The sequence below is a fragment of the Metarhizium acridum genome (genome assembly GCF_019434415.1).
Source record: "Metarhizium acridum strain ARSEF 324 chromosome Unknown scaffold_1, whole genome shotgun sequence".
Lineage (NCBI taxonomy): Eukaryota > Fungi > Ascomycota > Sordariomycetes > Hypocreales > Clavicipitaceae > Metarhizium > Metarhizium acridum.
Window position 1 is genome coordinate 3,419,882 of NW_027094015.1, and position 23,782 is coordinate 3,443,663.

The 23,782-nt window shown below is 50.4% G+C and overlaps 9 protein-coding genes across 9 annotated transcripts; 3 read left to right on the forward strand and 6 right to left on the reverse strand.

The window, feature by feature from the left end:
- Positions 1-122: 122 nt before the first annotated feature.
- THI20_1 (trifunctional hydroxymethylpyrimidine kinase/phosphomethylpyrimidine kinase/thiaminase) lies at positions 123-843 on the reverse strand (the record flags this gene model as incomplete). Its single annotated transcript, XM_066116481.1, has 4 exons — positions 123-161; positions 218-297; positions 413-628; positions 768-843. 4 exons carry the CDS (start codon positions 841-843, stop codon positions 123-125), a joined length of 411 nt encoding a protein of 136 aa, XP_065978363.1.
- A 725-nt stretch (positions 844-1,568) lies between these two features.
- Positions 1,569-1,970, reverse strand: THI20_2 (trifunctional hydroxymethylpyrimidine kinase/phosphomethylpyrimidine kinase/thiaminase; the record flags this gene model as incomplete). Its single annotated transcript, XM_066116482.1, has 1 exon — positions 1,569-1,970. One exon carries the CDS (start codon positions 1,968-1,970, stop codon positions 1,569-1,571), a length of 402 nt encoding a protein of 133 aa, XP_065978364.1.
- Positions 1,971-2,210: 240 nt separating this feature from the next.
- On the reverse strand, positions 2,211-2,664 carry THI20_3 (trifunctional hydroxymethylpyrimidine kinase/phosphomethylpyrimidine kinase/thiaminase; the record flags this gene model as incomplete). The annotated part of the gene is made up of 2 exons (XM_066116483.1): positions 2,211-2,451; positions 2,612-2,664. The coding sequence occupies 2 exons, from the start codon at positions 2,662-2,664 to the stop codon at positions 2,211-2,213; spliced, it is 294 nt and encodes a 97-aa protein (XP_065978365.1).
- Positions 2,665-3,663: 999 nt separating this feature from the next.
- Positions 3,664-7,508, reverse strand: J3458_001021 (uncharacterized protein; the record flags this gene model as incomplete). Its single annotated transcript, XM_066116484.1, has 3 exons — positions 3,664-5,154; positions 5,215-6,715; positions 6,796-7,508. 3 exons carry the CDS (start codon positions 7,506-7,508, stop codon positions 3,664-3,666), a joined length of 3,705 nt encoding a protein of 1,234 aa, XP_065978366.1.
- Positions 7,509-9,315: 1,807 nt separating this feature from the next.
- Positions 9,316-11,320, forward strand: J3458_001022 (uncharacterized protein). Its single transcript, XM_007809807.2, has 2 exons — positions 9,316-10,745; positions 10,846-11,320. Exons 1-2 carry the CDS (start codon positions 9,920-9,922, stop codon positions 10,950-10,952), a joined length of 933 nt encoding a protein of 310 aa, XP_007807998.2. The 5' UTR covers positions 9,316-9,919; the 3' UTR covers positions 10,953-11,320.
- A 126-nt stretch (positions 11,321-11,446) lies between these two features.
- Positions 11,447-12,067, reverse strand: MRPL23 (54S ribosomal protein L23, mitochondrial; the record flags this gene model as incomplete). The annotated part of the gene is made up of 3 exons (XM_066116485.1): positions 11,447-11,688; positions 11,834-11,966; positions 12,047-12,067. 3 exons carry the CDS (start codon positions 12,065-12,067, stop codon positions 11,447-11,449), a joined length of 396 nt encoding a protein of 131 aa, XP_065978367.1.
- An 85-nt stretch (positions 12,068-12,152) lies between these two features.
- Positions 12,153-13,740, forward strand: CCS1 (copper chaperone). Its single transcript, XM_007809809.2, has 5 exons — positions 12,153-12,445; positions 12,498-12,535; positions 12,787-12,916; positions 12,983-13,060; positions 13,200-13,740. The coding sequence occupies exons 1-5, from the start codon at positions 12,334-12,336 to the stop codon at positions 13,712-13,714; spliced, it is 873 nt and encodes a 290-aa protein (XP_007808000.2). The 5' UTR covers positions 12,153-12,333; the 3' UTR covers positions 13,715-13,740.
- A 2,707-nt stretch (positions 13,741-16,447) lies between these two features.
- Positions 16,448-20,855, forward strand: J3458_001025 (uncharacterized protein; the record flags this gene model as incomplete). The annotated part of the gene is made up of 4 exons (XM_007809810.2): positions 16,448-18,962; positions 19,025-19,174; positions 19,289-19,624; positions 19,686-20,855. Exons 1-4 carry the CDS (start codon positions 18,948-18,950, stop codon positions 20,853-20,855), a joined length of 1,671 nt encoding a protein of 556 aa, XP_007808001.2. The 5' UTR covers positions 16,448-18,947.
- Positions 20,856-21,667: 812 nt separating this feature from the next.
- MSE1 (Glutamate--tRNA ligase mitochondrial) lies at positions 21,668-23,735 on the reverse strand (the record flags this gene model as incomplete). Its single annotated transcript, XM_066116486.1, has 5 exons — positions 21,668-22,339; positions 22,393-22,650; positions 22,713-23,102; positions 23,165-23,275; positions 23,328-23,735. 5 exons carry the CDS (start codon positions 23,733-23,735, stop codon positions 21,668-21,670), a joined length of 1,839 nt encoding a protein of 612 aa, XP_065978368.1.
- Positions 23,736-23,782: the final 47 nt, after the last annotated feature.

Consider the following 23,782-nt stretch of genomic DNA (forward strand, 5'->3'; position numbering starts at 1 on the left):
CCTTTTTTTGTTCTATGGCGGCCTCTATTCATAGTTGGTCCACCAAGCTGATTCTGCTGAGAGAATATGCAAGCGCATAGGTGCATCTTCTAGAAAGAAGGAAAGAAAAAAGAACCCCTCATCTATTTGTGTGGAAACATTTCCCAGAATCCGATTTCCATCTGTAGACGTATTAGGAACTTGCCAATGACGAAAACAATTCATCTCACCAACGCACCTTTGTCCCATGTATGAATATCTTGATCAGCTCTTCGACCCGGCTTGGTGACTGAAGCCGTATATGCTTTTCCAAAAGCTCTGCATGCCGGAGGCGCCGCGCAAATGTGTCAGCTACAAAAAAGCCGTCATTGTGCACCTGGACAAGCATGCCGCAAAAAAAAAAAAAAAAAAAAAAAAAAAAAAAAAAACTCACCCGAACCTAGCCTCACTGCGCTCGTGTAGTCTTCGGCCACGTAGTTTTGGATCCACGGCCAGTAGACATTGTCTTTGCGACGGGTGAGTCTGTGAGAATGCAGCATCTGAGCTACTGCGCCGTAGCCGAGCAGGCAGGGAGCCAGAGCCATTTGGAGGGCCAGCCAGTCTTCGCTCTGGCCAACGTCCAGTACGTATCGGGTGTATGCCGTGCATGCTACATGTTGCGGGAAGCATCAATGTGAGTTTATATTTCGTTTTTTCTTTAATTCCCTCATGTACTGCTCCATCATGAGGGAGGAGGAATTTCAGGAAGCCAAGGGGAGTGAGGGGCATGAGTGGACGAGCCTCCTTACCTTGTTTTTCTTCAGTTGCTTGTATTTCTTCCTCTGATATGCCAAACTGCTTGCAGTAGTTGACATGTAACTGCATCTCGTGAACGATGTGGACCGACGATTTTGTTTGCCTGTTTTGGAGGCGTTAGATGCGACAGACACTAGTGTTTCGTGCTATCCATGAAACTGACCCTGCCGATGCTTTCGATATCCTTTGATTTATAAGCAGCCAGGGAATTTGCTCTTGAGAAGTGAACCTGTATTTTCCCCAATGTACGGCGTGTTAGAGTCTGTAAAATCTCCCCAGTGCTCCCCAGTGTTGAAGAGGATTCAGAAAAAGGGGTGGAGCGTGGCGCACCAAGTACAGATAGTCTTGGATAATATATCCCTTGAAAGACTCCAGCGGCAAGGTTCCGTCGCCGAGAGCCATTACGAATGGATGATAGACAAATGTCTTCCATACATCCTTAACGTCAGGCCGCTGGAGGAGATACTCTATGAAATAGCCACTGTTTACGCCGCATTAGCCCTGGAGAGGGTTTGGTGTGGTGTCGGCGGGAGGGCAAAGGGGGCAATGTGCCAACCTACGGAGCGAATGGAAGGCTTTGGATTGAGTGAAAGTGATCTAGTGGTCCGTTTCCTTTACCTAGCTTCGGTGCGCTCCTTATCCCAGCCTCGATATATCGACAAGCTGAGTGGACCGCAGCAGGCACGTCAATTCCTTTGGCAAGCCCGGCAGCGATTGCAGCTTCACAGACGTTAGAGAAATTGACCTTGACAGAACAGGAGTAATACCCCGGAAACAGTGTGGCAAGCCGAGTTTCACTTACAAGCTAGCGAGCATCCCGTACCGTGAGTACTAGTGCTTGGCTGATAGGGGCTCTGTACTCTGAAAACCTTGCCCTCTGGTCCGACTAGAAGGTCTACAACGACGTGCTTCTCGTCGTCAGTTTCGGCAGCGCTCATATCTGCACGGAACGGTAGATGGCCTCCCTTGACAAGAACCCATTCCGGGCCGAGAGTTTGGATACGACGACCAATGGATTCGATATCAGAGACGGAGCAAATCTTCTTTTCGGCCAAGGCAGAATCGCCGTTTTCCGAGAGGATCAGAATGGCTTCTGGGATGTTGGGCGTGAGTACAGTCGTAAGGGGAAGCAGATGCCTCGAAAGCTCTCGTATAGCCTCACGTGGAAGCAACTGAGCACCAGATGTCGACACCATTACCTAATAAGACAGACGGCTTTAGCAACTTGCGGCCATCGAATGATTCGCTGGGCGGGTGTATTGCCTACCGGATCGACCACCAGAGACGTAATTCTGTGCTTGATGACTTGCCTCGCAATCATATCAATGGTCTCTGCTGCAGCAAGCATGCCTAGATTGGAAGATGAGAGATATGTGTATTAGTACGTGACGAAGTTTGAAGCACAAGATTTATAAGCGTGTTGGCAGTTCTCAACATTAAAAAGCCCTGAAGAGGGGGTTCTGATGCTTGCACAGGTGCGTGGTATCTAACAAACCTGTTTTGATTACGTCTACGCCGACATCCTCGATACAAGCCTCGATCTGCTGTTCCACAAACGTTGCCGGGATAACGTGAATTCCCTTGACACCCGTGGTGTTTTGAGCAGTCAGGGCTGTGGTCGCCGTCATGGCGTAGCAGCCATGTGCGGCGAGAACTTTCTGGTCTGCTTCCAACCCTCTGCAGAATCGACATGACGAATGGGATAGAGTCAGCTTAGTCAATCCTGGCGGTATGGATGGTGGGAAGGCCGGCCCAAATGAAGGAAACGCCGCGAGAATAAAAAAACCAAGGTCTTATGAAATAAGATCATGCATGGGTAGTCTGACGAGCAACTTACGCGCCACCGGAGCAGTCGGAGCCGGCAATGACTAGCACTCTGCCCTTGATCATGGCTCCTGTTGCTTGATAAACTGCACATATGAGGTTCAATCCTGCCAGCCTCGAGTTGTGACTGTGACGGTACACTCTCTCCGCAACGGCGTTGGAATTAACCCATCAACATCACAGTTGTCAGCTGTGGTGCCCACGACCAAAAGAAGCGCACTGTGTGGGGCGGGTCATGGTTATAGTTACAAAATAGCCGGAGGAGAGACATCGCTATCCCGTCAATCGACCCGAACCATCTGCCACAACGACCGATGGTTCGGGTCGCGGTATCCTGGAGGAAAATTAAGTCATATTCATCCAGTCCCCCCTAAGTTAACGCGATGGCACCATAAACGCTCCCCAACGCCTCCGTTGTCGGCCTCGATACACGTGAACCACATGAAGGATCGAGAGTATCCGTCCTTTGGCCGATTTACTCCATGCTGAAAGTACATTCCAGCCTTCCCCTTATCCCCCCTTTTCAAGCTGACTGTATGCTACGCCATTTCCAAATGTATGTAAATTGCAAAATACCGCTGTGATATCCATAAGGGCAGCCCCGCGTCTCGCTTGGTATCTGTACTGTACCTGACTCTGTTTCCCAAAGTAAATTGCGGCGAAACCGGGATCCCAAAATCAGAAACAGGAGGCCTGATCCATTGCCTTCAAAAGCCCTCATACAACAAGCCGCCCTGGAACGACGAGGCTTGCATAGGCTGCTGAATCACTTGGAAGATTAGTGATATGGGTGGCAGCCCTCTGTTCTAAAGCACAATCCCAATACGTTCAGCTTTTTCTTCGTTCCTTTCTTATTTTCGCACCCGCAGTGGTGCCGGCATGAGGCCGGATGGCATCTCTGCCGGCTCGCTAATGCTTCTCTGTCGCTCTGTTCCATCATCGCCAGAACTGCCATCACCATTATCATACCCCCCTTCTCCGCTGCTAGACCCGCTGTCCTCGGTGTCATCATCACCAAAGACGATTTGCCGCATCACGTTCTTCTCGAACAGATCAATCACCAGCCTACGGACGCCGAGCCTGTAGTGGTTCCACTCCATGAGTCCCATCACCTTTTTGAAAAAGTCCTGTACTTCGGAAAGCATTTGGTTTTCTCTGCTTTAACTTCTGCAGCTCCATAAGCGCCTTCTTGTAGAGCACCATGTTACCAAGGTCAACAATCAGTTCCAGAATTCGACCGTTGACGTCCTCTTCGCTCAACAAAGGAGGCAATTCAGAGAGCTCTAGAGGTGGGCGGGCTTTCTGGATCGGAGGCTGTGCTTGTATAGTTCGTTGCGTATCGGGAATAGTTATTGATGCAGCGTTGACGTGTTGCCATGGTGCGACGGAAAAGAATTTGGAGAGATCGTTCGGTACACAAAGACCAAGAGAAGTCCCCATTGACGTTGTGTTGGCGTCCCAACCGTGTTCTGAAAGAATCTCTAGTCCATGGGTGGATCGGGAAATCAACCCCAGCACGAAAAATGCCGTCCCGCGAAGACTCATCACTTCATGCCCTTCAGCGATCTTGACAATTTTCTCAACCACATCACTTGATTCCAGGAACGGCGCGCCAAGTTCCATTGACCCTACGTTGCCAACAGCCCAGAGACACCCCTTGACTTTGGTAATGAGCTCCGTGTCCTCTGTTTGCATACCGTGCTCGCGTATAGTCGTGACGAATTCCTCGAAGTGACCCTTGTCACGCAAAAGTTTGCAGCCTTCTCGGGTTCTAGTTAGTTCTCTGTAAAAATGCGGCGGAACATGGCTGTCGTGAAACCCGGCCTCCGGATCCGATTCGTCAAAGAGGCTCAAGCGATGGCTATTGTCATCTGGGTCAGCTAAGAATGCCCGGGCTAGGCTTGCTTCAATGACGCCGACATATGAATCATTTCGCCCAAGGAACCAATCATCCATTTCATTACTGATGTAGTCTAATCCGTCCAAGTAGTGGTATCCGATAGAGGTTGACAGGAAGCGTAAGAGCAGGGGCGCACCTATTTCTCCTAGATGGTCCAGAGCTGGGCGACATTGAACTATGTACTCCAGATATACCTTCTTGTTGCAGGCACTTTCCAATATCTTGATTGCGGTTGAACATACTTCAATCTCGGGATCGTAGAGCTGCGTGACTAGAAGACGGATTGCCCATTTCGAATCGCTCACTTCATTGTCGCCGCTATTGTTGGCTACCGGACCGATGGTGCATTTACGGAGGGTATTGGTGGCATGGATTCGAATATCTTTAGTTCCGGCAGTGAGGGCCTTGGAAAGTAATACACGAGGATGGCCTTGCAAGCCATAATCAAAGTTGGAAAGAAGTAACTTGATCAGATCCGGGCGCTGCTTAAAGTCCACGATGTGGTACATCATGTTAAACATTCGCCACCTCTCTAGCAGAAGCAATCCTTTCGGCTCGCTGCTGAGAACGCCAAGCATGGCAAAGTATCCTCCGCAAAGAGTGTCGGTAAGTCGATCCTTGGAAAACATGGGAAACTGAGCAGTAAGCCCGCTTGTCTGGAGAAAAGTTAGAAACAATACACGACTAAGCGTTTGCTGGTATTGTAGCCAACTCACCGGATCACACTGAGCTAGACACTCAGCAATTTGCCTCAGCAACTTGCTATCGGCCAAGAACTTGATCCCTTCGGGTGATTGGAGAAGCGAGTGTACCAAGGCGCACCCGGCCCTAACGTATTTTTGTGTTCCCCTCGTGTTCTTCACCTCTGCAAATTTATACTTAAACGGGCGATAAAAACTCATTAGTCTCTTCATGAACTTGGAGGCCTTGACTGCTTCGTCTAGACGCTTCCCAGTTTGAAGAGGGCCATCTATGATTTTCAGAATAACCTCCCAGTTCCACTTCATGTAGTTGGAGCTGTTGAGCACGCTGGAATCGATAAGCAGTTGACGAAATGTAGCATCGTCCAGCGCCACGGCAGGGTTGCTCGACTTCGGCTGTTCATCGAATCGCACTAAATTTCGCATGCTATCACTGGAGGGGAGACCACCGGCCATCGATTCTGACGGAGCGCTCCTGTAAAGCGTTCTACTAACACTGCTAATTTGATAGACAATTCCAGATGCATTGAAATGATCCTCGTTATCAAACTCAGCGGCTGCCGAGAACAGCTCAGGTAGCAGCTGTAAGTCTGCACTCCACGAGGGTGGTAGAAGTCGACTAGAAAGTTTCAGGACTTCCCCAATTAGCAAAGTCGACTTTCGCTTGAGCATGGGATCTCCTTCGGTTTGCGCCATCCGCAGCAAACTCTGCAACAGACCTGACTTGATGAAGACCGCGAGAAGCAGCGCTGTGTAGTGGTCAACAAAACTTTGCTCGCCAGAATCTTCCTCCATATCCAGCGTTCCGCTCCGTCTCCTCGCAACAGACTTCATGTTGGCGACACGGCCATACGTCGTGAGACGCCTTCCGGCCAAAAAGGAAGTTGCCCACGCTGGAGGTTTGATGCGAAGCAGCGAGAAAAGAAGGTCTAGGACGGTTTCTCGGATGCTCTGGCTGGGGAAGAGCATACTGGCAATAAGTGAGCGAATCGGTCGAAAATCATACATGCTCAAGGTCATGAGTCCGGACCATGATCTCAAGGCTACAGAAATGGCCCCGGAAGTCTGCTTCAGTATGCTATCAGCTCCGGCCAGTAGGTCCGTAAAAGCGGTGAAAACAACGTCGAGACCATAGCCCGGAATGATGTATTTGCGCTTCTGCGGAGAGTCCAGGAGGAAGAGAAAGGCCCAAGTTAAGCTCTCAGGGGACTTGTAGGTGCCCTCAGCCAAAGCTTCTGAAAGCGTACCCAAGCCTCCCGATGCTATCAACAGAGCTGGATCCCGAACCAAGATCTCGGCCAGAGTCTCAATGCATATAGGCCGTAATCGGTCGATGCTTTGGTCTGCGGCGTGCATGCCTGGACGCCTATCCTCACCTTGCTCAGCTACAGCAACAATCGTCCGAACAATGGCTCTAGAAACTTCTTTAATTCCATCCTTCACATCCAAGAATGCGCGGACGAATTTAAGGGCCTGTTCTCTTTCCACATCGGCCTTGCGATAATTGCTCAAAGACCTGAGAAGAAGTTTGTTTAGCGTGAAATGTGTTTGCGATGTAGGCTAAAACGCGAAGAGAAAAGGAAGGGGAAATCGTACCGTATGACCAAATAGTCCGTATTAAAACTCCGAATCCTCTTGATGGATGCAGAGTCTGAAATAGCATACCTCGCCACCCGATAACCGACAGCCACAACCTCTCGACTTTCGCTCAGAAGCATCATTTGCATGCGCAACCCAAAGATGGCCCAGACCAAATCATATTTCAGCGCAGGGTGGCGCTTGAATAGATCCACAAGTTGATTTGCTCTGCTCACATAGTATTCTGGTGTCATCCCTTCCACCTCCAGGGCCTGGAGAAGCTCGGCAAGCGCAAAAGTCGGGTTCTCGGCAGCATCGTCGAGGTCTGATCCGGCAGCGGATCGGGCAATACTGGGGGGTGACCGAAGGCCATTTGACTGAAACACAGTCTCCTGTGCTCGGTTCCTGGTTGGGGTAGTCGGCGGAGGTACTCTTGTACGTTGTGCCTCGGAGATCTTTTGACGTAGCTCCTTGATTCTCAAATTGCTGGCATTCAACTCGGCTTCTACTCGTTGACGCTGCTCCTTGGTCTGCTTGGCCTTCTTGATATTCAGCGCCTCGAGCATATTCTCACTACCTTCTTTGATCTTCACTTCTCGATTCAACTTGTCCCGCAGAGTTGACAGTGCTTGTTGCATGGCGGCTTCGGTACCGTCTTCCTCGACCTTGTCCATGATGCTGCCAGTGTATATTGATCCCACATCCATACGACTGCCTGCACGGCTCGACATCGTTTGGCTACGGAGCTCAGAGCTGAAGCTACCGGGGCCAATAGTAGGATTGAGACTGCTACCACGAGGAGCAAAGGAAACGACAGAGGCGGCCAAATTCCGACTCGGCACGCCGTTCAATGGCTGAAGTCCGCTTCCATCGCGATCTATGCTCGTCCGGCCTGTTCCTGCCTGCGAGGAGGTTGGATTATGTTGACTGGGTGCATTATGCTGGGAGGAGGGTTGACCCGGCATGCTTAAGCCACCCCAACAATGGGTTTAGACAAAGGCAGAGTGTGGACTGATAGTCTTCCCACCGACGTGGGCTGAGCCCTGTATTCGATTTCTGTGCATTCGAATTCGAATTCAAGCTGAAACACGATTTCGGACTCCTGCGACGCGGAGAATGGAGTTTGTGATAGTGTCGGGTCGTATCTCGCGAGTTTGCGTTGTAGATGCTCTAGCATTAGAGGCTTCAGGGTTTTGAAGGAGGTTATCTTTGCGTAGGCAAAGGCAACTTGGTGCAAGGTGGTGGAAACCTTTACGCTACTGAATTTGTTCAAGTAGACAGACGTTGTGAGCGAGGTCGATACAACGGTCGATGGATATGCTCGGTGCCGAGTGTAAGGCGTCAATGCAGATCCGGCTCGCTTATAATGCTATCATGAACAGGAAGCTGTCGCCACCTTCGGTCATTAAATGCTGGACGGGAAAGTGGTTTCGGTTTGGACGATGGGATTTGGGCCGAAGGTCCCCTGGGCGGCGTCTTCTGCAATCGCACGGTGAAGAGCTGCAGCTTGGACAGCATCGGCCGAACGACTTGTTGGACCAGGGTTCAGAGATATGCAATTCGAGTAGCGCTTCTCATGGCTGATTGTCGATATCGATGGCTGTCGATGGGCTAGCGTTGCGACGACCTGGAATGCACCGACAGGCTTGAGGACTGGACATGGAGCCAGGTACTGATTGTGATGCTGGATTAGGTACCCTGGCCTGGGAAGTTGGCTTCAGTTGTTCGGGAGGATGCGCCATTGCCTGGTGGGTGTGGAGACTTGGAGGGCACGGAGGGGGCACGAGGACGAGAAAGACGACTGAGCAGCGCTTGTGTGGGTCCGGCTTCAATATTCAAACGTCAAGTGCTAGGATCGGATCTGGTCGAATCTGCCCTCTGGTGATGTTGATCTACTATCAAGAACTAATGATTTGTATATCGCCGAGCAGGGGAAGATAGGAAGATATGGCTCTATTCACATATCGCTGGTGGTACTACTAAAAAGTAGCCTGCGTACCCCGAGATGGCCTGCCAATGTAAGTATCTTCTACTTTGTCCTCCGACTCCTCCTGCCTGCTCTGGTCACCACCAAAAGGGCCAGGCCTTTCGACTGAGGGCTGGCCGCACGACATCAACGCCGTCCATGTCAGCAGAGTCATGGCTTTGACATCGTTGATTGCCATGAGCAGTCGCGGCGGATGCCAGAGTTGATATCGGCGTAGAGGGCTGGGTAGAGGGCTGGGTAGAGGGCTGGGTAGAGGGCTGGGTTGCGGCGAGTGCCTGCAGAAGCCGTATCAAATCAAGCCCCGCCACCGTCTCCATTTTCGCTGATTCCCGACTCATATTTCCAGACTGCATCGGAGCAGCCCATTATTAGTTAGTTGTTTGCTCGGTAGGTCTACGGATGCTGGTCGCAATTGCTTCCTGCTCCAAGGAAACATGGCGCACATGTGTCATTCACGTCATTCAGGCTTGGTGGTTCGGACAGCACTGAGTGGCCAACGCCGCCGTGCTGCTTGACTTGACATTGATGCCTTACTCCATCGTCAGTGACATGTTTCGGGGGGTGTATTGATGCCAGTGCTACGTAACGAAGCTACTAAATCTACCAGGTCTCGCCCTAGGCAGCCAGGCCAGGGCTTTCCAGTGTTTCCTATCGCAACATTGATCCTCCCGGGGTCCCGCGTCGCCGCAGCGCCCGCATCGCTGGGGTTCGGCGGGCTCCGGCAGCCACCGCGACAGATGATTCGATTTGGCTCGCTGTTGTGATCAACCCATTGCGTCTGGTGTGTTCCGGTAATAGAAGAATGGAACCGCTGTGTTTCCAGCCATTAAGTTAAACTCCAACGCCGATGGCCCTGGACTCCTGGTCCTTTGTCCTCCCTGACGCATTTGGCCGACGCATCCTACGTACAATTGTTGAACCCCCCGTCAAGCAAGACAACATATAAAGGCGCCCACAGCCTCGACGGCTGCGGCAGCACGTAACCTTCTTCCAAGCTTTAGAGTACCTGGTTTTGCCGCAGCATCGGTTGATGTTGAATTTCGGTTTGCTGCTTTGAATCCTCGACTGCGTCAATCACTGAGTTGTGCCCCTAGCGCTTCCTGCTTGTTCATCCGTCTCTGCCGCGTCGGTATTCGATATCCGCGTTCAAGTGCCATGGGACAGGAAACCCTCTTGCCCGTCAGAAACAAGTCCAATATGCCTTACATCTCTGCCGCCCGTTATGGAAAGGACAATGTCCGCCTCCTCAAGGTCACCCGCGACCAGACCACTGGTGTTCAGACCGTCACCGAGATGACCGTCTGCTGTCTGCTCGAGGGCGACATTGATACTTCCTACACTGAAGCTGATAACAGCGTTATAGTCGCAACCGACTCCATTAAGAACACCACTTTCATCATTGCCAAGCAGCATCCCGTCAACCCTCCGGAGCTGTACGCTTCCATCCTGGGCAACCACTTCATTCAAAAGTACAGCCATATCCACGTTGCCAATGTCAAGGTCGTCACTCACCGATGGATACGTATGGACGTTGATGGAAAGCCGCACCCGCATAGCTTCATCAAGGATGCCGGCGAGACTCGCAACGTCGAGGTCCGTGTGAGCCGCAAGGATGGCATCAGCATCACCAGCTCCATTGTAGGCCTCACCGTCCTCAAGAGCACGGGTTCTGCCTTCCACGGCTTCGTCCGCGACGAGTACACCACTCTACCCGAGACCTGGGACCGTATTCTGTCCACCGATGTCGACGCCAGCTGGAAGTGGGCAACGTTTGCCGACCTCAAGGCTGTGGAGGAGAGCGTTCCCAAGTTTGACAAGGCTTGGGACTCTGCTAGAAACATTACCCTCAAACTCTTTGCCGAGGACAACAGCGCTAGTGTTCAGAACACAATGTACAAGATGTGTGAGCAGATCTTGGATGCGGTACCGGAAACTGAGACGGTTGCCTACTCGCTGCCCAACAAGCACAACTTTGAACTTGGTGCGTATTATCCCACTCTTGTTTTTTTTTTTCGGTTTCCGAGACTAAAACACTATGGTGCGTGGAATACTTACTGACTTTTTTTCTCTCATTTTGGCAGATCTGAGCTGGCACAATGGTCTACAAAACACGGGCAAGGACGCCGAGGTTTACGTTCCCCAGACCTGCCCTAATGGTCTCATCAAGTGTGAGGTTTCTCGATCTTGAATCGCAGGCAGAGCTGTGCAAGATGTGAAAGGACAATAGCACGGAGGAGCTGGAGTGCTGAACCGCGCCGCGCAAGGGATGACAATACCATGATACTTATGACTGCATTATCACAGTGCCTTTGACAATCTGTACTGGTCTGTAGGAAATTCTATACGCATACAAACATATACAATATCGAGATGAGTCTTGTTTAATACAAGTGTGCCGCCTCTTTTTCACGAGAAAGCGTTGCTTCGCTCGAGCTCCTTCGGTGTCCCAAGCCTCGGCATAGGATTAATCGCATGTGTTAGTTTTCACTTGCGAGGTTTCTGCAAGGCATGTACATTCATGACCGCCAGTAAGCATGAGCCTCGCCCATAAAGAGTTCACCAGGAATTTCGCCATTATATTTATGCACGGCAGCTCGTCAGACATCTTCCGTATAATACAAATGTTACCAAAAATTAGCTCAGCCCAATCATCTGACGTTTGGAGCCTGAATATGTACTGGTTCATAACCGCTTCTTGTCGGATTCTCTAATCTTCTCCACTGCCTGCTGCCAACCTTCGCTGCCAACTACAACACCACCGAACCGCACCAAGTTATCCTTGTACGGATGTGCATCGCCCTCAAAGGCCTTCAATCGCGCAAGTCGCTTGTCCCGCAGTCTATTTTTGGGCAGCATGCCCCGTACAGCCTTTCGCAAAACCTCGCTGCCTCCATGCTTTTCCATGAGTGCATCCATCGTGAGCTCTTTCAGACTTCCGGGTCGCGTAGTGTGTCTGTAGTATGACTTTCGCCACATCTTGCGGCCAGGTTGTGTGCAGCGCCGCGCAATTCGTCACGACGACATAGTCTCCGCAGTCTGTTGAAGGGTCCCAGATCGGCTTGTGCTTACCCATGAGAAGCACGGCTATTCGAGATGCCAACCGTCCCAGAGACGGCGGCGTGACATCTGGTTGGGTCGTGAGGGTCTGGTGAGGTTTAGAGGCGGATATTTGATGCCATACGCGTGAATAGGCGAGGCGAGTCTGGCAAGGTGCGAGTTTGGTTAGGAGGCGCTGCCAACGACGGCTTCAACAAAAGTGCTGGCCAAGAGCGCAAAACTTACCAGCCCAAGGGTCTGAGACATTTTGAATTAGTCGAGCATGCAATCCCTCGTAAAAAGAGAGGCCGCGAAAACAGCTGCACTTTTCAAAAGCACTCAATGGTGCTGGGCCACATGTGCAAGCTTGCAGTGAAAGTTTGATGGTTTGAACCAGAGCTTACTCACCCTGATTGGAGGTCACCTGACAGGGCCAATTGTCACTCCTGCCGGGGCTCGGCCGGGACCTGAGTTCTCTAAAGCAAGTGGATTTCAAAGCAAGTACGTAGTGCTCGTGCTGGAATCGATTTGAAATGCCCGTAATACCAGGCACAGCAACTCGTGTTGTACTATCTGCCTCTCTTGGCCTGCTGGCAGGGTATTCATTTTATCGCTATTACTCTTCAAATAAAACCAGATCTCAAGGTTTGATCTCTCTGTCTCACGCATTTTGGTATGGCAGAGCTAATAGCCAAAGCTGGCACAGGCAAAATGACTGTTGACCACCCATTCCAGGTATGAGGCTACGCAATCATGTGGTTGCCACTCTGCATGTTGCACAACTGCATAATGCCGTGAGGATACACGGAAGACTTGCCATTTTATCGTCCTTGTCTATCCCTCCCTCTCTGTCTCTTTCTTTCTTTCCTTTCCTTCTTTTTCTCAACCCCGCCCCACGTTTGCTGCTTCTTTATGATGTCCCATCAAAATTCCCCGAAGCCCACTTGTGAGACGCTTGAATGCTGATGAAACATGTGGCACAACAGACCGTATTCGCGGTGCCATTGTCTTGTAATGGCTGTGTCAAGACAGTTTCAGACTCAATTTACAAACTCGGAGGTGTGAGCAAAGTCGAAGGAAACTTGGAGGATCAGTTAATATCCGTCGAAGGCTCCGGTTAGTCCGTTTTCGTTAGCGCGTCGAGCCGAGTTTATCTCAACTAACATTCGCCACAAAACCTAGCCGCACCGTCAGCCATCGTTGAAGCCATTCAGGCAACAGGGAGAGATGCAATCCTCCGTGGATCCGGCGCATCTGACAGTACGTATTTGAAACCCGATCTTCTTATTCCCCCCCTCGGCCATGCCAATTCCGTGGCGGTTCCAATGCCGAGTTCATCTGAACCCCTTGTGGGTCCCTGGCCTAGGAGATTTTTCGTGTTGACATTGGTCGAACCCAGGCGCCGCTGTTAGCATTCTTGAAACGTTCACAGGGAAATTGCAGAAGGAGGACGATAAAGGAGACCGAGAAGTGAGAGGATTAGCGAGGATGGTACAGGTCAGTTCTGGAAGAACTCTTGTGGACCTAACTGTCCGAGGGCTCGCTCCAGGCACGTATCGTGCCACGATACGTCAATACGGGGATCTAAAAGATGGGGCCAAGTCGACAGGACCTGTCTGGTCTGGAGATCAACCTGAACGTAACGGTGTCTTGGGCGAGGTTGATGTTGGTCAAGATGGGCGAGGTGCTGCCTTCGTTGATCATCCTTTTCGGATTTGGGAGGTGATTGGCCATGCCATGGTTCTAACACGACAAAATGAGGCAGTTGGGCCTCTCGAGAATGACGACAACACCGTTGTTGGAGTTATTGCTCGAAGTGCAGGTGTATGGGACAACGACAAGACAGTATGCTCCTGTACTGGAAAAACATTGTGGGAGGAGAGGAAGGACGAAGTCCGGAAGGGCATGCTGTAGATGAGACGTATATCACATATCGATCATACTACGGTTTCCAATTGATGAGTGACGAATTGAGGTATCGTGATGATGCCAAATGCCAAAGGCGCAGCATGCACACGGCCCCTTCTGTTGCAGACGTAGTCACTCCTTAATTTACGGTTGTAGCATAGTAGCCCGGAGATGGCCACACAACGTTCATTCCACACTGGACCGTATGATATACAAGGTAAATATGCGATGAAGTTGGAAACATACAAGTTGTGGCTGCCTGAAAAGCGCACATGCCACTTGTCAAGGGACTGTACCTGTCGATGACACGCCGTATGTATTGTGATTTTGAGAGCATTGATCTCTCATAATAATGACAACGGAAGAAGGGCAGGCATACGCAGCCTTGGGCCAACGTCTACGGTTAGTTCTGATAGTGATGCTTCGCGGGTCGAATAGGAGCAAAAGTCTTTCCCGAAAAAAAAAAATTGATAATAATAATAATGATAATAAATAAAAAAAATTAAAAATAAGAAAATAAAACACATGTACAATAAAGCTAGTAAAAACAAGAATGTACTAGTCCTTTAGGTGGCATACAAAGTCAACGTTATTAGCTCAGTTTGGTTGGGCGTGGCGGTCCATGCAACCCCCATAAGTTGATTCCCCTGTCCTAGGAAGTTAATCCATATCCTCTTGGGCCACCCTTGTGTGCGGTGGCACCACAATCGAATGACTTTTGGTCACGCATTGCTTTCGAGGGCGTTATCAGATCAAGTGGCTGTAAGAAGAAAAAGTAGAAAGTTTTCCGGTCGTCAAGATTTGAGAATGTCAGAGGTGGCTCCGCCGCAGGGTTGCCTACGCCCACTTCCACCAACTTCTGTTACGTCTTGTCATCATGCATCGGTGGGCAATGTTGTTCACGTTCGCATGCGGTGTCATGAACACATTTTTGCCATCCGAATATTCATACCCTGTATCATGGCCGAAAGGCAGGAGGAGAGAGAAGGCGGGATGGGAACTTTTTTTTGTTGTTGGGGGGGAGAGAGGGGGTTTTCTGGCTGGCACACGATAGACCAAGTCATTTTCAATATCGGCCAGTGTTTGGCAACAACTGCAGCGATCCTTTTGGATAATAGCGCACATGCACATTTGTGATATTTGTGATGTTGGAGTTAGCTTGCATCAACCAAAAGACTTGGTTTATGGATGCGTCTCTTATCACAGTCGATGGATTCATGGTGCGAGACGATGATGCATATCGGTCACGTAGCTTGGCGGGTTGACACAGACCGCCGGCATAATATTGACATTGACATGCACATGTGCTTGCGTGACGATTCTATTGTTGGAACAGAGGAGGGAAGCGGCCAGGCCAGGTCAGGGGAGGCACGAGGATTGGAATTGAAAAATACCACCAGTCAGACACAACCATGGCGGCGCTAAGTCACTTATTCCCACTGGGCAAAGGCCTCCCCCGCTAACACGGTGGACTTGGGTTGGAAAACGTCATCCTGCATGAGCGCTTGAGGCCTGGTGGCATCCTTGTTGGCCTGAGTGGTCGGGTCCGAACGCCGTCCCCCAGCGAAATCTGGACTGTTGGTCTCGAAAACCAAATGACCTGCCGATAGTAGCTCGATGTCTACTCGCGGCAAGATGGTGAAGAGCTTTTGTTCAGAGCCAGGCAAAATATCAGCCTAGCCGTCGGTAGAGGCCGGGTGGAAACAAGCTCTGGGCATTTCTGAAGGCGGCCGGGTCACCATGCGACAAGCATTGCAACATTGCAACGACAGACAGGAGGCGCTAGACGGTTTACTAATTAGTATGTAGTAGGTCCGTAGGCGGTTGGGTGTCAAACAGAGGAGGTCAACGGTACGCGCCGTGGCGGGCGGCCTGGAGGGGGATCGATTGATCAATTGATGCAAGCGATGCTGGGTTTGCACCAATGGCAGCGCCTCGCCAGGGCCCTGCAGCATCATGCCTGACGATAGCTTGACGCCAAGGCCTGGCACCTGGCCAGTGCCCAACGCCACTCAACCGCACCTCGTAGCCCGTCTGGTCTCTCGTGAAGTAAACCATTGGTGCCTTGGAGAAGAGAGGTAAAGAAGCCGGAGGAACCAAAAAAAATCAACTACAGCGAAAACTAGAGGGGCCTTAATATCGATACAAACGCAATGTGAGCGAAAGTGCAAAACCTAGTTTTCCAACCAGCTGTGGGGGGTATGGCGAGTGTCTATTTTACAGAAGGCCAATATGGAACCCGTGGTATGGAGACAGCGGACGACGATGGACAGTAGAGTTTATATCACTGCATGAGCGTCAAAGTCTAACCTGTGCATATTTTCTGTCACCGTTGGATGTGCGTGTGCTCCGTAGGCTGACATCCATGCAAGAAAATTAACAAAGTTTCAATAAACACTAAATCCAGCACCTTGAGATTTAAAGCTGCCCCGAAAGTTCGGGAAGCATTTGGCACAGGCAAGGGGCAAGACATGGTTATGTGCCAGGTGATGAATTTGTAATTAGATGGGTTACACTGCAGTCAAAAGTTTGGTGTTCCTGCGTGCTGCGTGCTGCGGTGCCCAAGGCACATGAAATATTACGTAGCTAGCGCAGTACGAAGTCGTACGGACGTCGTACGAACGTAGAACGAGCCTTGCCCTGATGCAGTGCTTAATTGCTTGTCCTGACACAGGATCGGGAACCCGTAAAAGACGACCAAGCCAGCCAGACACCTTGAGCTGAACATGTTGCGTGGAACCGTGAAGAATTTCGAGACTAATGGCGACCCTTTGTGTGATATACTCTACTCAAATGACAAGTCGCTGAAATACTACAGCCCCGTTCTGGTTGCTGGAGTTAAAGTGTCAAACTCGGCACTCGGCGTATTCGTTTGTTTAGACGGCCAGAGGGAAACGGGCGCGAACGGTGGCGTTTCGTAACTTCATCCATGGTCGTAGGGCTCACATATTTGCCAACCGGCGCAGGATCGTCGTCCTTCGACTCCGCGACACACCTCGACGCGACGCCGGTGACACGATATCAAGGTGGTGAGGACTCGACGTGGCACCGGAGCCGTGGTGCCGTGTACGTCGAGACTACTTAAAAACACTCGTCAAGCCTGCCGACGGGGCATGGGAACCGATTAGGAACACGGACCCGGCGATCATACATCTTGGGCCTGGAGAATGTATTGTGTGCACTCCGTACACATTCGTATTGGCTCGTCAAGTCTGGTGCCGCCTTACAAAGCACTGATTGATGCGCGTAAAGGACGGATGGCCAGGGCAAGTCGATGGCATTCAGACTTCATGTCAGAATCCAGCTGGTCCAGATGTCGTCAAGTAGCATTCGAACCTGGACGCTTGGGGCAATTGGCAGCAACTTGAGTTGGCCAGAGGAAGGGAGCGGAGCGGTCGGTACGTACCTAGACTTAGCGACGGGCCCCTGACCCCGGCAGCCCCGGTTCGAAAAAATGAAGAAGACATGGAGGAAGAAAACTTCCCCCACTTCCCTCCTTCAGACGTCGTCACCCCCTCGCAAGCCTCAGCCCCTGGCCGACTGGGCCCTGAATGGGCCCGGTGGGCCTGGTTGAAGACACGGGAAGCACCAGACTGGACTTCAGGAATGGCGCCGCCGCCGCGAGACGCCAGACACCAGTTGACACGAGCTTGAGTGCCCGGGCCATGCTGGCGGCTACGGAGTAATGCATTGTGGCATTGTGCATTGTGTGTGGTTGCGTGGTGCTCAGTCTGCGATTCGGCCTTGTTCAGTGTTTGTGGCCCTGTTGTCCGTCTATCTACAGGTACACTACCTCGCCCGAGTAAGCGCGTACAGTACTGTGCCCAAGTACTCCGCCGTTGCACTAAGATGTGTGCATGCTCGGTTCCCTACCCCATACGGTGTGCCGCCAACTGCTCCTTGGCCATCAATCCATCCATTCACCATGAATCATCATCCCACTAGTCCCCATGAGACCAACACCACCGGCTTGGCGGTTCGACCTTGCCTGCCAGCCTGCATCCTGGGCCACACCGTCTCTCGCGCAACCCGTTCTATGTTGCTCGGTCCTTTATCATTCCCGCCTTTCCCATGCTCCAGCCCATGTTTACTACCCAAATAGTCGCTCAGACCCATAACCAACGTACATACTAATCTTCTCATCTTGGCTGCTGCCGCTCACCAGCCCCAGAACGCTTCTACGCAATCTGCCTGGGAAGCGTTGTCCAGTCTTTTCCGTCCTGTCCAGCTTCTGCCCGAATCCTGCCTCGTCTTCAACTTCTACCAGCTACCAGTCACCAGTCGACAGACAATAAGTCGCCAGCTATCAACTCTTTCTTGGACCAAAGGCCACAAGGCGCCGCCCCCAAACCCATGAAGTCCTTGACAACAACACCAGGCTTCAAGCAAACCAGCTTATAGGATACTTCATCCGAAATAGCTCATCAACGAGTTCCCATCTCCACGGCAGACAGGGCACCAATTTTTCCACTTACTACTCTGCCTGACAAACGCTCACCTACTAGTCAGTATCAACCGCAGGACGTCCCGAAACTGGCCACCGAGCACCGACCACAATCTACAACGTCACTCGCTTCGCCCTGGAGGCGCCTTTTCTCGAAGGGCGACGACGAGTCGTCTAACTTTGCTGCCAGCTATCAATTGTTGCCCGCAAACCCGTTGTCGGTAGCCTTCCAGGCTGTCTTGTCACATTGCCAATTTTCGCGCCAGATGCGGGTCGCCTAATCCCAGGATTCATTCTTGGCGAGTGGCCAAGAAACACAGTCTCTGTCGACAAATACTTGGCCTGCTTCGCGGCCTTGACTGTCATCGTCACACTCCTAGGGATCGTTGGCACCGCAGGCGGGCTCTTCGTAACCATCATCTTGGGACCACCCTCCCTGTTCTACAGCACAATACGCCGACTTCGCCATATTTTTGCACCAACACCCCAACTTGCGAGATCCATTGATAATCTGGAAGGACGGACGAACTGGTGGGCATACTTGTTCAACTTAGACATAGTTAAGGACCCATTTTCCTGTAAACGCCGCTACTTCTCGCCAATATCTTTAAAGCGCAAAGCTTTAGTACGATATACTTGGAGTTTGATAATACTAGCCAGCCACCCGCCTCTTTTGATCCCACTTCCGAGGGAAGCTGTGTGGCACACAGAGGCCAGATATTTCGGTTTCACAGACTCCGCAGAATCACCCTCATTGACCGCTGGCGTGTCTCTGAGACGGAGAAATAATCCATCATGTCCTTGAAGCTGGTAAGTACGATCAACGAGGAATGCGACAAAGGCTTCGTGCTAATCAAAGGGGGGTGGGATAGGAAATCGAGACATGGGTGGCGGCCCTGGCTCGTTATGACAACAATGAGTTCGATGACGCTCTCGGCGAGTTCGACAAGATTGCCGACACAAGCAAGATTCTGTTTAATATGGGTGTTATCCACGCTACATTAGGCGAACACGAGAAAGCTGTGAGTTCCATGCTTCCTTTCCACATCTGCAATCAAGCTGTTTGTTGTATACGTTGAAGGAGTGTTAAAAGGGTCTTGATCACGACTGACCGTGACTCTACTCTTATCATTCAGGTTGAATGTTATCAGCGTGCTATTCGCCTTGACCAATATCTCGCCGTCGCATACTTTCAGCAAGGTGTGTCCAATTTCTTACTTGGCGACTTTGAAGAAGCTCTCGCAAATTTCAACGATACGCTATTGTACCTGCGGGGCAATACAATGATCGACTATGCTCAGCTCGGTCTCCTATTTAAGCTTTATTCCTGCGAGGTACTCTTCAATAGGGGCTTATGCTACATTTATTTGCAACAAAAGGAAGCTGGAATGCAGGATTTATCTTACGCGGTAAAGGAGAAGGTTGTAGAGGACCACAATGTTATAGATGAGGCAATTCGCGAAGAGGCTGAAGTAAGACTAGTCAACTACCGGCGCCAAATGATTCTGACGGTACTGACAACGAATGTCGCAGGGATATACCGTTTTCTCTATCCCAGTTGGCGTAGTCTACCGACCAAATGAAGCCAAAGTTCGAAACTTGAAAACGAAGGACTATCTAGGCAAAGCAAGACTAGTAGCTGCGTCGGATCGATCGAATGCCTTCACTGGATTTACAGGGTCAGAAATCAAGAATGTAAGTCCCGAGAAACCTTTCGTGTCTCCTATACAAGAGCCTGACATGGCCAAGGCTGGTCAGAACGAAGTCAAAGATGACCGGCCGGCGGACAATATTTCCTTTGCAGCAACGAACTTGGTTAAGCCCGGTATTCAGTCGCGGCGGCAGCAATCAGAACCTCCAACGAGCCGGAATGTGTTTCCACCCACCCCTCCCCCTGAAAATGACCGACCCAATCGAGGAAGTGTTCGAAACGGCTCAAGACCGACGCCTGCCAAATTGACGATTCAGACGCAAGAAATAGGCCGGAAATACGAGAAAGCCCCTTCCCCCGAGGAAATTCGCGCAACTCGGTCTGCGTCATCATCAGGGTCTCGGGGCTTCTCTAGAAGAGACCCCCCACCAATGCAACGACGTCCAACCAGACCAATTGAAGAGGAGGACGAAGCTGACCCTGCTGATCTGTATGACATGTACCAAGGTGGGGGAGGTGGATCAAGTATGTCGAGAGACAGCCGTCCTTCAACGCGCTCAAGACAGCAGCCTCGATATCTTGAAGACGACGACGGATCAGATTACGATGGTTCTCTTGGCGGGGCTGAGTTTGAAATGGTGTCGAATGATCGCAGACGCCAAGGTTCGAGATCAGATTCTCGCGCTCCTTCCCGTCGACCTGAGATTCGCAAGATTCGTGTCAAGGTGCATGCCGATGATGTCAGATACATTATGATTGGCACGGCGATTGAATTCCAAGACTTCGTGGACAGAATAAAAGACAAATTCGGATTGAGACGACGCTTCAAGATCAAGATCAGGGATGAGGATATACCTGATGGAGACATGATAACTGTTGGAGACGAGGACGATTTAGAATTGGCGATCCAAAGTGCAACCAACCTAGCCAAGAGGCAGAGACAAGAAGTTGCTAAGATGGAGGTAAATTTGGTCCAACACTTCCTCATGACTAGACCATACACCATGACCGGTCTCCGGTACATAGTCGTTACGGTCTCCTCACAGTACTAGTTTTCCGCAAAATTTGCTAACAAACCAACCAGATTTGGATTTTCGATCTTTAGCTTTATACCCCGGAATTATTATGAAGCACATTGAATGCGGTGAATTGCATCAACAGCATAATCACGAACTAATTATCTCAAGTCTTCTAAAATAACGCTCATGTGAATCGTATACATTTTCACCATATTTTGCAATAGCGACATTATTTTGTTACTCTTTGCATGAGTTTTGTTTAGAATTTCACCTACTCTTTCACCTCTTAATGAGCGAATCGACCAGACTCGTCCTTTTTTTTTTTCCCCGTCATTCTTTACTTTTCCCTCCGGCGCCTTACTTTCACAACGGTGTCGATGAAGTGCAGTAGTTTCGTTTGTTGCAGATCACAGGATTGTATCCTACCCCCTTAGAGAGTTGGAGTATTTTGCTATAAATTAAAAGCGTAATACGGTTGAAAAGCGTTTACTTACCACTTCTCTTGGATTTGGAAACTAGGCTTGGATAAGTTCCTCTACCTCTGGCGTCACTAGAGCCAGAAGTCATATTTTAGGCTATGTTGCAGGAAGGGGTTTGGAGCCTTCATACTGAGACGAATAGAAGTAGGTTATTTATAGGCAGACTTCAAATACACTGCTTTCAGTAAACGCCATAATTTTTACCGAGCACTCGGGTGATGTCACCATAGCAGGGTAACAGCTCGTATACAAAAGGGAAGAAGCAGATATCCACTTCTCGTACAACAGGCTCTCTACAATGTTAAAAACACTACCCCGAGAAGCTTTGTAAGGGTATTCAGATAATAATATCTCCAATTCAAATGGTCAGGCGTGGTTCAGCAGTCTCCTTACAGTGTCGAGACGGAATCGCCACTCATCTCTCCCAAGAAGCATAAACATTCGGGAGCTGCTTTGAGACACGACGTCGTGGCCACCAGCACCCACGAGCCTCAACGTATTGTGCACCGTAATGTTGTCGATGCCTTGTCCTTCAAGCGTGGTCCAAATAGCGTTCATCACCTCAACACCTTGGGTAGCCCAGAGCTTTTTGTCGTCGACCGCAGAGCTAAGCGCTAGTAAAATTCGTCCATCGGGGTTGTACGATGCGAGCGAGTGTTTATATACAGTTTCGGGGACCCGCCAGAGGAGATAGGGGTGTTCTCGTATAAGTGCCTCGGCCGACAGGAATCCTCCTTTTTTGGTCGAAAAAATGTTGTAAACGTAAGCAGCTCTATTCTCCTCATTGGCCAAGGAAGGTACGGGAGTTAGTGTGCTACGCCATTCTCTGGGCAGCAATTCAGACGCGCGGGCTTTCTTGGTGACGGAGTCGATCTTCTGCAGCATGGGCTGGGTAATATGGTCGCTAATGAGACTAGTTTCCGTTTCTGACAGGTCAGATACAGGGTCCCACAATATAGCGTCCCGATATTTACTATCAAAGTGGTCCAGTTTCTCAATATTGAGCTTTATGCCACCTCGAGTGAACTTGAAAGTCAACTGCTCGTCTTGATTAGCACATGACCAGTATTTGCCAGTCACAATTAACGTACAGCATTGGCAATATCTGAAATGGTTCGAGGCGGCTTGACGTTGGGTTGAAAGGAGGAGCCCAAGTTAGCCAGCCATGATAGCAGAGCCATTGGGAAGACACCTTTTTCATGATATGTAGAGAGGTTGGTACTATCGTTGCGCTTGCTAAGTTTGCTGCCATCGGAGTTGACTAGCAGCCCGAGGTGGGCGAAGGTAGGAGGCTCCCACCCAAAGGCCATATACAGTGCCAGATGCTTGGGTGTTGATATCAACCATTCCTGGCTACTATTAGCACGTGGTATTATACCACCGTCTATAATGAACAAAAGCAGGCGCTCACTTCTCCTCGAATCACATGAGTTATGTTCATTAAATGATCGTCAACAACATTTGCAAGATGATAGGTTGGAAATCCATCGGACTTGAGCAACACAAAATCTTCTTCCAGATCCTGCTTCTGAAATAGCCCATAGATAGCATCACGGAACTTGGGTCGGCCAAAACTATCGCCTTTGAAACGAACTACGTGAGGATCTCCGTCGCGAGCTCGTCTTTCTGATTCTGTAGGTGGAATGGAGCGACATGTCCCAGGATATGCGGTGGACTTCCCAGCTTTGTGGAGTTCTCGCTTTTGCAGCTCGAGTTGTTCTGGGCTGCAGAAGCAACGGTAAGCGTGCCCATGGTCAAGCAAAGTTTGGACGTGAGCCTTGTAGATATCAAGTCTTTCCGACTTTGCTGAGGTTAGATTGTGGTGCCTTGGCATCTTGCTGCATTGTTTGGTTCTTCGCTCACCTGTCTATATGGTCCAAACGGACCGCCGCAGTCAGGACCTTCGTCCCAGCATAGACCTGCCCATTTGAGATCACTGATCAAACGTTCCTCTGCATCATCTACCAGACGCTTCTGTAGCAATAGTCAGTTGTGAACGAGAACTGAAAATAAACTAGCCACTTACCTGATCAGTATCCTCGATTCGTAGAATGAACGCACCGCTGTTTGACGCCTTGGCAGCTAAATTATTAAAGAGAGCCGTTCTTAGAGAGCCCAAGTGCAAATATCCTGTTGGCGATGGTGCAAACCGGGCTCGGATGGGCAATTCAGAGCTTTGGCCCAAGATAATGCGACTTGCTTTTGGTCCTGCAGCTTTAGAATCTTCCTTGACCGCTTTGTTCCTTCTTCTCAGTGCCTTTAATCCAGATTCGCTGCTAGATGTTCCTGGACTTCTGGATTGGGCCACACTGTTCCCCTGTAGTGTTGGCACATCATTGCAAGTCGCTTGACTGAACCTGCGACTTCCGCGCACAGGTATGGCTCGATGGCCATCGAATCGGCTGGTGCAACTGAGGCAGCGGGTCGTCGACATGCATCTTGAACCAGGGAGTGACTTGGTCACTGAAAATGCTCTAACAA